At 37.9% G+C, this 13,000-nt stretch overlaps 1 protein-coding gene across 1 annotated transcript in view; it reads right to left on the bottom strand.

Annotated features, from left to right (window-relative positions):
• Positions 1-10,031: 10,031 nt before the first annotated feature.
• Positions 10,032-13,000, bottom strand: part of Pex16 (peroxin 16) — a 90,513-nt gene continuing 87,544 nt past the window's right edge. The window contains exon 7 of the mRNA XM_071672068.1: positions 10,032-12,208. Coding sequence (XP_071528169.1) covers positions 11,968-12,208 — 241 coding nt within the window. The 3' untranslated portion in view covers positions 10,032-11,967. The remainder of the gene's footprint in view (positions 12,209-13,000) is intronic.

Below are 13,000 nucleotides of genomic sequence, written 5' to 3'. Positions count from 1 at the left end.
AGCAAGGTAGCACAAGGAAACAGACGAAAGAATGACCCAACCCACCCACATACACATGTATATTCATACATGTCCACACACGCCCATATACATACCTATACATCTCAATGTATACATATATATACACACACACAGACATATACATATGTACATAATTCATACTGTTTGCCCTTATTCATTCCTGTCACCACCCCGCCACACATGAAATAACAACACCCTCTCCCCGCATGTGCGCGAAGTAGCACTAGGAAAAGACAACAAAGGCTACATTCGTTCACACTCAGTCTCTAGCTGTCATGTATAATGCACCGAAACCACAGCTCCCTTTCCACATCCAGGCCCCACACAACTTTCCATGGTTTACCTCAGACACTTCACATGCCCTGGTTCAATCCATTGACATCACGTTGACCCCAGTATACCACATCGTACCAATTCACTCTTATTCCTTGGACGCCTTTCACCCTCCTGTATCATAAGGCCCCGATCGCTCAAAATATTTCTCACTCCATCCTTCCACCTGCAATTTGGTCTCCCACTTCTCGTCCCCTTCACCTCTGACACATATATCCTCTTTGTCAATCTTTCCTCACTCATTCTCTCCATTTGACCAAACCACTTCAATACACCCTCTTCTGCTCTCTCAACCACCCTCCTTTTATTACCACACCTCTCTTACCCTTTCATTACTTACTCGATCAAACCACCTCACACCATATATTGTCCTCAAACATTTCATTTCCAACACATCTACCCTCCTCCGCACTACCCTATCTATAGCCCATGCCTCACATCCATATAATATTATTGGATCTACTATTCCGTCAAATATGCCTATTTTTGCTTTACGAAATAATGTTCTTGCCTTACACACATTCTTCAACTCTTCCAGAACTTTTGCCCCCTCCCTCACCCTGTGACTCACTTCTGCTTCCATGGTTCCATCTGCTGCCAAATCCACTCCCAGATATCTAAAACACTTCACTTCCTCTAGTTTTTCTCCATTCAAACTTACCTCCCAGTTGACTTGTCCCTCAACCCTACTGTACCTAATAACCATGCTCTTGTTTCTTCTTTCACACACTATACCAAACTCAATCAGCAGCTTCTGCAGTTTCTCACCTGAATCAGCCACCAGCGCTGCTGTATCATCAACAAACAACAACTGACACTTCCCAAGCCCTCTCATCCACAACAGACTGCATACTTGCCCCTCTCTCCAAAACTCTTGCATTTACCTCCCTAACAACTCCATCCATAACAAATTAAACAACCATGGAGACATCACACACCACTGCCGCAAACCAACATTCACTGAGAACCAATCACTTTCCTCTCTTCCTACTCGCACACATGCCTTACATCCTCGATAAAAAGTTTTCACTGCTTCTAAGAACTTGCCTCCCACACCATATACTCTTAATACCTTCTACAGAGCATCTCTATCAAATCCATTATATGCCTTCTCCAGATCCATAAATGCTGCATACAAATCCATTTGTTTTTCTAAGTATTTCTCGCATACATTCTTCAAAGCAAGCAACTGATCCACACATCCTCTTCCACTTCTGGAACCACACTGCTCTTCCCCAGTCTAATGCTCTGTACATGCCTTCACCCTCTCAATCAATACCCTCCCATATCATTTCCCAGGAATACTCAGCAAACTTATGCCTCTGTAATTTGAACACTCACCTTTATCCCCTTTGCCTTTGTACAATGCACTATGCATGCATTCTGCCAATCCTCAGGCATTTCACCATGAGCCATATATACACTGACTATCCTCCCCAACCAGTCAATAACACAGTCACCCCCTTTTTTAATAAATTCCACTGCAATACCATCCAAACTTGCTGCCTTGCCGGCTTTCATCTTCCACAAACCTTTTACTACCTCTTTGTTTACCAAATCATTCTCCCTGACCCCTCTCACTTTGCACACCACCTCGACCAAAACATGTAGATAATTAATAGTTCATGTCTTAAGAAAGATCCTACTGAAGAAAACTGTTTAAAAATAATATAAAATACAAATCATGGCCTCATTCACCAGAAAAATTACAAATGTTTTACTGTACCAACCATATTTCCAATATTTTTGTTGATATGTAGCTTTCTTAATGCATGAATTATTCATGACCCCACTATTGTTGGAAATTGTGTTGAAAAAGATTAAATTTACTGTATCATTCACCAAATGAAAGACAACTGTTTTGAACACAAGTAATTTTGACTCCAGATGTTAAGCAAATTTTTTTTCTTGATACATAGATAATCAATAGCTCATGCACTTTGTAAGAACATATGAAAGAACTGCATAGAAATAATATATGGAAAAAATTAAATTTAACATCATTCACTGAGTAAAGATGTTCATTTAAGGTGGCCGTGACCACTCACTTCCCTGAACCATAAACATTCTAAAATGTCCACTACTGTGCATTCCATATTTCAGTTCCAGTAAGTTTTTGAGTATAAAACAGTAAGAACCTACTAAAAAGAACTGTCAAAGAAAAATATATATTCAACATATCATATGAGAGAAGGAATTGAAGGCCAAATAATAATAAAGTAATTCTCAAAACTAATGTAAATGGAAGAAATATATAGATAGTAATGTACCAAATAATGCACTAAACATCATCTCACAAGGAAAATAATCTACGATAAAGTGCATATAGAAAATAATAAACTACTACTATATCTGGCCCCTATTTCTGAGCCTACTTATCACCTGACCCAAACTCTGCACATGCTGGCAGCTTGGGTGTGACAAAGCCCTGAAATGTAACACAACACAGTGTAAACCATCCATATGGCCAAAGTTTTGTTCAAACGAGTAGGCAGAACAATGTTTGATATAAAAGAAGTCTCCCAAACAATGACACATATCCTAAATAATAAATTATTATAAAGTTCTCATGAAAGAACATCATAAAGAGTAATAAAACAACCTGGAAACAAGTGAATTAAACAGAGAGAAATAGAGGCCCAGCCTTATTATTAATATAACTGCTACTGAGTTACAAAATGGTCTATAAATTTACCAAAATGAATGACATTACTGTCTTTTTTCATATCTGCTATGATAATATGCACAAATACATATTTATGATACAGATTGTACCTCTTTAATCCAGCAACCATGGGCCCTAGCCACTGCCAGACCACAGAAAATGCCAGAAAACAGAAATTGACCCCTAAGTTGATCTGATCTCACAGTACTCCCACAAAGTCTTTACAGAAGTTCCTTTATCAATTTTTTCAGTAATTCCACCTTTCCAAGCATAGATAATGATTTATGCTTATGCTTATTAGCACTAACACCATCTTCTGCATCTCATGGTCTCTTGGATGACATCCTGAAGGGCTAAAATACAAGATGAATATAAACAATCAATAGGACTGTTAATTAGCTTGGCTGCAGTGTAAACAGATTGTGATACCTTACCAATGCTAACAGTGCCACCCTGGTGGCAAATCCACAAACTAATGACTAATGGCGGCAGATTCAACACGTGCCAGACCATGGGAATTGCTGGACGACAAGAGTGCCGGATTAGAGAGGTACAACCTGTAAAATTAATCAAAAACAATCTGAGAAACATGTTATATAAAAGCAGAATTAGTAAGAAACAATCTGAGAAACATGAGTTACATAAAATTGGAAAAACAAAAACCATTTAAAGGAAACACGAAACAGGTGTGACAATGAGAAATTGCATGTTTGAGGACAGAATGCCAGCAGTCCACATGTGGGTGAGGCAGAAAGTAAAGACAGCTACCTTGGTCAGAGCAGTTCAATTTGACAACTACAGAAGTGCTGGCACACTACGCAGTCATCACTAATCCTCTTAATACCCAAGTGGTAGTATTGATGATGTACCTGCTGGTCGGTGGCTACCAACCAACTACTACCTACCATAAGTAAATGTATTACAAGGACCCAGATAAATCATTCAAGCCTTACCCAAAACACATCCATAGGTTATGATTACATGATTATATAACTGTTCTTTGCTGAAGATGTAGTATACCATTATCAAACATTAAAAAAGAAAATAATAATGAATGAAATTTCTAACATGATGAATGTAACTGTAATCAATTTGTAGAGTTGACTTACTTTAACAGGCAGAGCAGATTAATAAATGCAAATCCAGGGGAGGGTTTATGAAGTTATTAATTTATGATTCCATAAAACGTTTCTACCTTGAAATATACTCGTCAAACATGATTACAAAGTATACATATATTTTACAGTTGACAAAGAATATTCTGTAAATTGAATAAATCATTGATAAAGGGATCAACCTTCAATTTGCCATTCAGCGAGTCATATTAACAATAAAGCTAGGGTGACATCTTTCATCAGTTCACCTTACCATTAGAATTATAGTAATAATATGGATGGGCCGAGCTCATGAAACAGCATAAACATCTTCAGAAGCAATGGAGATATATGGAATATGGTGGAATTCATCGTAATACAAAAAACGTGCACTAAAACTACATGAATAAGAATAAAGAGGTGACCAATGCCTGGGAAGACGTTAACACCACATAAGGATTTCATTAGCACTTAGAGTTGTCACCAATATGCTACTAGCACGTTTTTTATTTCTTGCTAGTTAAGGCTTACATCACTTGTTTCCATGTTGTATTATTATTTTGTGATGTTCTTTCCTTTTAGAAGAAATAAACACTGCTTCTCCTTTTATTACTTCACTACTTCAAATGAGTACCAGTGACTGGGCGACTGATCTAGCAGAGCACTAAGAAAAAATATTTTAATTATCTTTAACTACACAGCTTTTCTTCTTTTATGTCATTGTTCAACCAGCTCATATGACTAAAACTTACAAAGTTTGGATGGATTACACATAATAGTGTATTTTGCTTGGTTTATTTCTGCTACTCTTGCCATATTTCAGGGTTCTGTTGTAGTGGTAGCTTAAGATGCACTGTCATTATTAAAACTGTTGGCTGAGAAAATGCTTTCCAGATTAATTTTTCAGCTTGATGTGGCTACTGCTATCATTAACCCCATAATGGCCAAGAAACTGCTGAAGTGTATGATCAAACTTTCTAGCTCATCCAGTATTCTCAAATTTTCTCCCCAGTTAAAGGTCTTCTTTACCCTCTTGGCAGATTCACCTGTAGTCAGGGAATTTGTTGGATGCTTAGGCATAATGGTGACTGGTATGTGTGGGGACAAGTGTAGAATTATATGAGTGGCAACTGATAAGTCCTTACCCAGTGAATGCTAGCAGAGAACTGACAAGGTGGTTAGTGTGGTTTAGGCAACATCAGCACTACACAGCCAGCTGGGCTCACATTGTATCATGATGGTTCATGCTATAATAAAACAATGGGAGTACTTAGGCGTTCATACTACACCAAAAATGTATCCATTTGTTTTATAACCCAACACATCTATTAACTTATGTTTTCCTAATTATCCCTGCATTCTGGGTTGAATGTATTTATAAATACAAGCCAAAAAAAAAAAAACAGCAGTGAACTCCCAAGAAATCCTTTACATTTAATGTAAATCAAAATTTTATCATCGAACATCTACAGTAGTATCATACAGTAATGCAACCAAAAGCCTCAACAGAATGACACTATAGCAAGAGCACAAGAAAGATATGAGCAAATCTCTTCTACAATCATACCTGATTTCTGCCTACATGATAATAACCATTATACTGTATAAAAACTTACTGCTGAACAAGTAATCTATATTTACACTATACATTTATAAAGGTTTTTAAAAAATATTTTAGGAAATAATTTGTCATACATCATCTCCAATACCTTCACTGTCTCTGCCACTTCATGCAAGCTACACTTTCTTCAACTTCATGGTGACTTCAATATAAGTTTATTTCACTGTAATCATGTTTACTATTATATGACTCGTTAGAAAAGCAACTGATAATGCTTATTATTTAACTTACCTTTGTGATTTCATACTTGGTTTATACATGGTTACAAGTAATTTTCAGCCTGGCAACTGTATTGTCACCAAACAGAAGCTCATCGTATGATCTGCAAGAAACTTGGTTACATTATCTTACTGTGTGTATGTAATGAAAATGTAAGGTACTTTATCTGTATGGTATGTACATGTGAAAATATGTATACTGTATGCACTGTGTGTATACAGGTACATTGTACCAATTGGTACACATACATTTATTTTATATATATTTATTATCCCTGGGGATAGGGGAGAAAGAATACTTCCCATGCACTCCTCATGTGTCGTAAAAGGCAACTAAAGGGGACGGGAGCAGGGGGCTGGAAACCCTCCCCTCCTTGTATTTTAACTTTCTAAAAGGGGAAACAGAAGGAGTCACGTGGGGAGTGCTCATCCTCCTCGAAGGCTCAGATTGGGGTGTCTAAATGTGTGTGGATGTAACCAAAGTAAGAAAAAAGGAGAGATAGGTAGTATGTTTGAGGAAAGGAACCTGGATGTTTTGGCTCTGAGTGAAACGAAGCTCAAGGGTAAAGGGGAAGAGTGGTTTGGGAATGTCTTGGGAGTAAAGTCAGGGGTTAGTGAGAGGACAAGAGCAAGGGAAGGAGTAGCACTACTCCTGAAACAGGAGTGGTGGGAGTATGTGATAGAGTGTAAGAAAGTAAACTCTAGATTGATATGGGTAAAACTGAAAGTGGATGGAGAAAGATGGGTGATTATTGGTGCATGTGCACCTGGGCATGAGAAGAAAGATCATGAGAGGCAAGTGTTTTGGGAGCAGATGAGTGAGTGTGTTAGTAGTTTTGATGCACGAGACCGGGTTATAGTGATGGGTGATTTGAATGCAAAGGTGAGTAATGTGGCAGTTGGGGGAATAATTGGTGTACATGGGGTATTCAGTGTTGTAAATGGAAATGGTGAAGAGCTTGTAGATTTATGTGCTGAAAAAGGACTGGTGATTGGGAATACCTGATTTAAAAAGAGAGATATACATAAGTATATGTATGTAAGTAGGAGAGATGGCCAGAGAGCATTATTGGATTATGTGTTAATTGATAGGCGTGCGAGAGACTTTTAGATGGTAATGTGCTGAGAGGTGCAACTGGAGGGATGTCTGATCATTATCTTGTGGAAGTGAAGGTGAAGATTTGTAGAGGTTTTCAGAAAAGAAGAGAGAATGTTGGGGTGAAGAGAGTGGTGAGAGTAAGTGAGCTTGGGAAGGAGACGTGTGTGAGGAAGTACCAGGAGAGACTGAGTACAGAATGGAAAAAGGCGAGAATAAAGGAGGTAAGGGGAGTGGGGGAGGAATGGGATGTATTTAGGGAAGCAGTCGACCCACCACATCGTTCCAATTCACTCTATTCCTTGCATGCCTTTCACCCTCCTGCATGTTCAGGCCCTGATCACTCAAAATCTTCTCAAAATCTTTTTCACTCCATCTTTCCACCTCCAATTTGGTCTCCCACTTCTCGTTCCCTCCACCTCTGACACATACATTCTCTTGGTCAATATTTCCTCACTCATTCTCTCTGTGTGACCAAACCATTTCAAAACACCCTCTTCTACTCTCTCAACCACACTCTTTTTATTACCACACATCTCTCTTACCCTATTATTACTTACTCAATCAAACCACCTCACACCACATATTGTCCTCAAACATCTCATTTCCAGCACATCCACCCTCCTCCGCACAACTCTATCCATAGCCCACGCCTCGCAACCACATAACACTGTTGGAACCACTATTCCTTCAAACATACCCATTTTTGCTTTCCGAGATAATGTTCTCAACTTCCACACATTCTTCAATACTCCCAGAATTTTCACCCCCTCCCCCACCCTATGATTCACTTCCGCTTCCATGGTTCCATCCGCTGCCAAATCCACTCCCAGATATCTAAAACACTTCACTTCCTCCAGTTTTTCTCCATTCAAACTTACCTCCCAATTGACTTGACCCTCAACCCTACTGTACCTAATAACCTTTTCTTATTCACATTTATTCTCAGCTTTCTTCTTTCACACACTTTACCAAACTCAGTCACCAGCTTCTGCAGTTTCTCTCCCGAATCAGCCAACAGCACTGTATCATCAGCGAACAACAACTGACTCACTTCCCAAGCTCTCTCATCCACAACGGACTGCATACTTGTCCCTCTTTCCAAAACTCTTGCATTCACCTCCCTAACAACCCCATCCATAAACAAATTAAACAACCATGGAGACACACACCCCTGCCGCATTCCTACATTCACTGAGAACCAATCACTTTCCTCTCTTCCTACACGTACACATGCCTTACATCCTCAATAAAAACTCTTCACTGCTTCTAACAACTGGCCTCCCACACCATATATTCTTAATACCTTCCACAGAGCATCTCTATCAATTCTATCACATGCCTTCTCCAGACCCATAAATGCTACATACAAATCCATTTGCTTTTCTAAGTATTTCTCACATACATTCTTCAAAGCAAACACCTCATCCACACATCCTCTACCACTTCTGAAACCACACTGCTCTTCCCCAATCTGATGCTCTGTACATGCCTTCACCCTCTCAATCAATACCCTCCCATTTAATTTACCAGGAATACTCAACAAACTTATACCTCTGTAATTTGAGCACTCACTTTTATCCACTTTGCCTTTGTACAATGGCACTATGCAAGCATTCCGCCAATCCTCTGGCACCTCACCATGAGTCATACATACATTAAATAACCTTACCAACCAGTCAACAATACAGTCACCCCCTTTTTTAATAAATTCCACTGCAATACCATCCAAACCTGCTGCCTTGCCGGCTTTCATCTTCCGCAAAGCTTTTACTACCTCTCTGTCTACCAAATCATTTTCCCTAACCACCACATACATATTGTACATATACATATATACATACTGTACATAAATATATCCATTCATATGATCGTATTTTTCTACAGCTTAAAAACTTCATTAACTGTCTCAAACCATGTAATTTCTGGAATGATATGGACCCCTGGAGCATATTATCTTGGGCAATCAAAATTTTTTGGTTGTTGTCTGGCCTCTTCTCATGAACTTTTCCTTTCAGTCGGCAGTGATCAACATCCCCCTTAATACACACTAATTCCCCACAAAATTTCCATTAATTTTTGTTATTTTCATGTAAGTTATATCGTGTAAGCAGCAAGTACATTATCTCAAAAATGTACACTTTATGATACTACTAGTGTTTATATGACCTATATAGCTTGAGAAGACTTCCATTATTCATGAAACTATGAATGACAAGTCATGAAAAATGGTCAAACTGTACAGGGACCTCTCGAATTACGCGATAATTGCATTCTCGAAAATTGTTGCGTGAATCAAATAATGTGAGTAATAGTGATTATGGGGTTACGTACAAGAAGACAGTATCAGTGAAAATTTAAAGTACACATACCAAGAAATATAAAATACTGAGTTATACATACAGTATAACAAGTTCTATGAATAAAAACAAAAAATAGCAAACTTCCAACACAGACTATGTCCATGCCAGGAATATTTGCACTCATCACACAGCACTGGTATGGCAGTGCTACACCATCATGCTGCCATCCCAATTATAATTGCGTTATTCGAAACTTAAACATGCATGAATTACAAAAGGTGTAAGTGGACCATACATTATTCTAAAAATGGTGTAAATAAAATACCCGTAAATCGACAGGCCCCAGTAATTTCTGATACACACACTGCACAGACTCTTAAATAAGGACTATTTGGATAACCAATCAGCATAGTGCTCAGGACCTGGGGGAGCCACTAGGTGTATTAAGAAGCTTGCTAAATATGCCATCACTTCCACCAGTTCCTACTTCTGTCAGCCAACATTAAGACTTTATTTATAGGTGATGCCACATTTTCATGAACACCACATGTACCTAACTACTTTCCATTCTCGGCAAGAAACCTATTCTGGCAACTGGCCATGCAATAAAGCCCAATTTTGGACAGTACATAGTACTGCTTAAAGATTAATGAAGAGGATAATCTATTGATAATGGGGGACTTCAATTATGGATAAACTGAATGAAGAGACCTAGATTTTCATGGAAACATGGATACGTGTTTTTTCTTTTTTTTTTTTATGTTTACAGAATTTCCTGTATCAGCATGTCAAGGAGAATATGGGTGTTAATGGACTCTGCTTGCAAGTGGTTACACAGCAAGTAAAAAGTCAACTTTGGCAAGGCTGTGTCACTGAAAGCAGTCTCATCAAAGACCTTTTAATCAAGATTGTACATTTCCCTATAAGTGCTAGTAGCAAGGCCTTGGGCTAAGAAGCATCTGGAAAGATATCCAGGGTTAACTTCAAGACTATTCTCAGAAATTGGTCTTGGGTTATAAATGAATACATTATAAAGTTCATAAGAAATAGGCATTGAGGGACCCCTTCAGAATCCAACCACCCCTCATTCTTGTATATAATAGGCATAGGGAACTGTAAATCCTTCAGATCTTGTAAATAAACTATGGAAGTCCAAGGAACTCTGCTGTACTGCAAGTTCCAGATCAGCTTTGTGTCAGTCCTTTGTTCATGATGCTACCTCACTATGGTGGGAAAAAGGGAACAGGAATTAAGATTACATACACTGTATATTTTCTTTCATAACTGTTTTCCATTTTCTGTCTTATTAAGGTAGCAAGAAATGAGAAAAATGACACAAAGGAATACTCAAAGAGTATATTCAAAGTGGTGGATAAGAGGGCTACATGAAGAAACAGAATGCAGAAAGCATTAACCCCTAAGCGCCTTCAGATGTAAATTTATGTGAGGGAAGTAACTCTTCTTGACGTAAATATATGCAATAAGGTTTGTGCCCCCCGGGCATGTGTGGTTGACAAATGGCAGTACATAATTTTCCCCCATGGTCAGTCACCCTCTTGCCACTCTAAAGAAAGTACAATGTATGAGATATCTGAAAAAGAGGCTTAGAAGCTTTTAGCTAGGTTCAGCAGCTCAGGCAAAAGATGATCCTGATTTATTTGACAATGATCTGTCATTGGATTGGGTGGCAAGTGATTTTAAGAACTGATAGTTGTCCAAGATGAGGCAGAACAAGGTGTTCGAGCAAAAGTGGAGGCAGTGTTGCCAACACCAGCCTGACCCTGACAACAATGCATCTGACTGGTGTAGCTGTAATTTCACAAACTTACATTTATGCTGTTATAAAAAAAAAAAAAATCAGTGAATTTCTTTGATTATAAGCAGCAAAGATCTATTACATAAAATAAAATAGACATAATCAGTAAAAAAATTTCCAGAGTGGGTAAAATACTTGTCAACATGTGTAGTGGTAACGTACATGACACTCAGGTCTTACTCCAACATTATTTAGCAGTGGATAAAACATACATCTGAAGTGATTATTTTTTTCACTGTTACATGAATAATCTTTGAAACTGTAAGTTTTTTACTTGTTTTTCATACAATTTGAAAAACAAGATTGACAGGGTTGGGATGAAAACAAAAATGAGATGGTAAGGGTTAAAAAGATGAACACACTGAGCGTGTTTAGCTTCTCTGTATGTTTTTTCATACTTGTTAGCTGTTTCATGAATAAGTGAGGTAGTTCCAGGAACAGACACAGAAATGGTCTCATTCACTTAAGTCCACTCTAGTTGTTACATATAATGCATCATAACCAGAGCCCCACACACCATTCAGTGGTTTCCCCTGACCACTTCATATACTCTAGTTTCACCTAATGATACGATATTGCCCTTTATATACCACATCACTCAAATTTGTTCTATACCATGCATAGGTAAATTACAAACAGGTATACATATATATATATATATATATATATATATATATATATATATATATATACACAAACACATGTATTCAAGCACAATCTTATTATGTACAAATGTAAAACTTTCATACACACACACAAAAAAAACCTAAATAATTATGCGGCACACACAAAAACATGTTTTAACTCCAGGTATAGGCATAAATTTTTTGCCACTCTGGGATATAGTCAAGCAATGGATGACAAACGGTTCGAGCTAATGGTATTCTGTTTCCAACAGTGGTCAAGAAATAATGAATACGTTTGTAGGTAACTGCGTGGAATGCTGGAGTACGAACAAGATAATACAATATGTTGATTCTTCGGTGAGCAAGTTCAGCCTTTTCAGCTGAAGTCAGCAAAGATTCATTGTAGATCTTCAGGCTGAGGATACAAAAAGAGAATTGTCAATTAACATACACAAAGGAAGGTAGGATTAGTTAAAAAAACAAGACATGCATGATAACAGGGAGGAACCAAGGAAATGCAGTATCAAGTATTCAACAAGATATAATTTATTCAAGTCTAAACTTGGAGGCAACAAAACTGCTCATTTACATTTGGAGCCTCTTTTTCTTACCATCATGGCATATTTTTCTAATCCTCCTTCATGTAAAATCCTATAGGAAGAGCTGTGAGGCTGTAGCCTTTCTTGATATGGTTAAGATAAATTACTCAAAACTGTATACGAATCCATCCTTATGATAATAAAACAATGAACAATAACATTAATTTACTTCATTTATAATTTGCTCCAGAACTCCTTTCAAAGAAAAGATCCTGACATTATCCATGACCTCCTTTCCATACTAAATGTGATTAGTATGGTTTTTGCAAAATTACTTATTTCTTATGATGTTGATATCTTAAAAGAATCTGATAGGACGTAGAGTATAGTATAGATTTCTGATAAACAAGCTCCCCTCTTTTGGTTTTCCTCCCTTAATTTTTTTTTTTTTTTTTGCTTTGTCGCTGTCTCCCGCGTTTGCGAGGTAGCGCAAGGAAACAGACGAAAGAAATGGCCCAACCCACCCCCATACACATGTATATACATACATCCACACACGCAAATATACATACCTACACAGCTTTCCATGGTTTACCCCAGACGCTTCACATGCCCTGATTCAATCCACTGACAGCACGTCAACCCCAGTATACCACATCGATCCAATT

Source organism: Panulirus ornatus, chromosome 17 (assembly GCF_036320965.1).
Source record: "Panulirus ornatus isolate Po-2019 chromosome 17, ASM3632096v1, whole genome shotgun sequence".
NCBI lineage: Eukaryota > Metazoa > Arthropoda > Malacostraca > Decapoda > Palinuridae > Panulirus > Panulirus ornatus.
The sequence above is the reverse complement of the archived record's forward strand: the minus strand, read 5'-3'. Positions and strand labels throughout refer to the sequence as shown.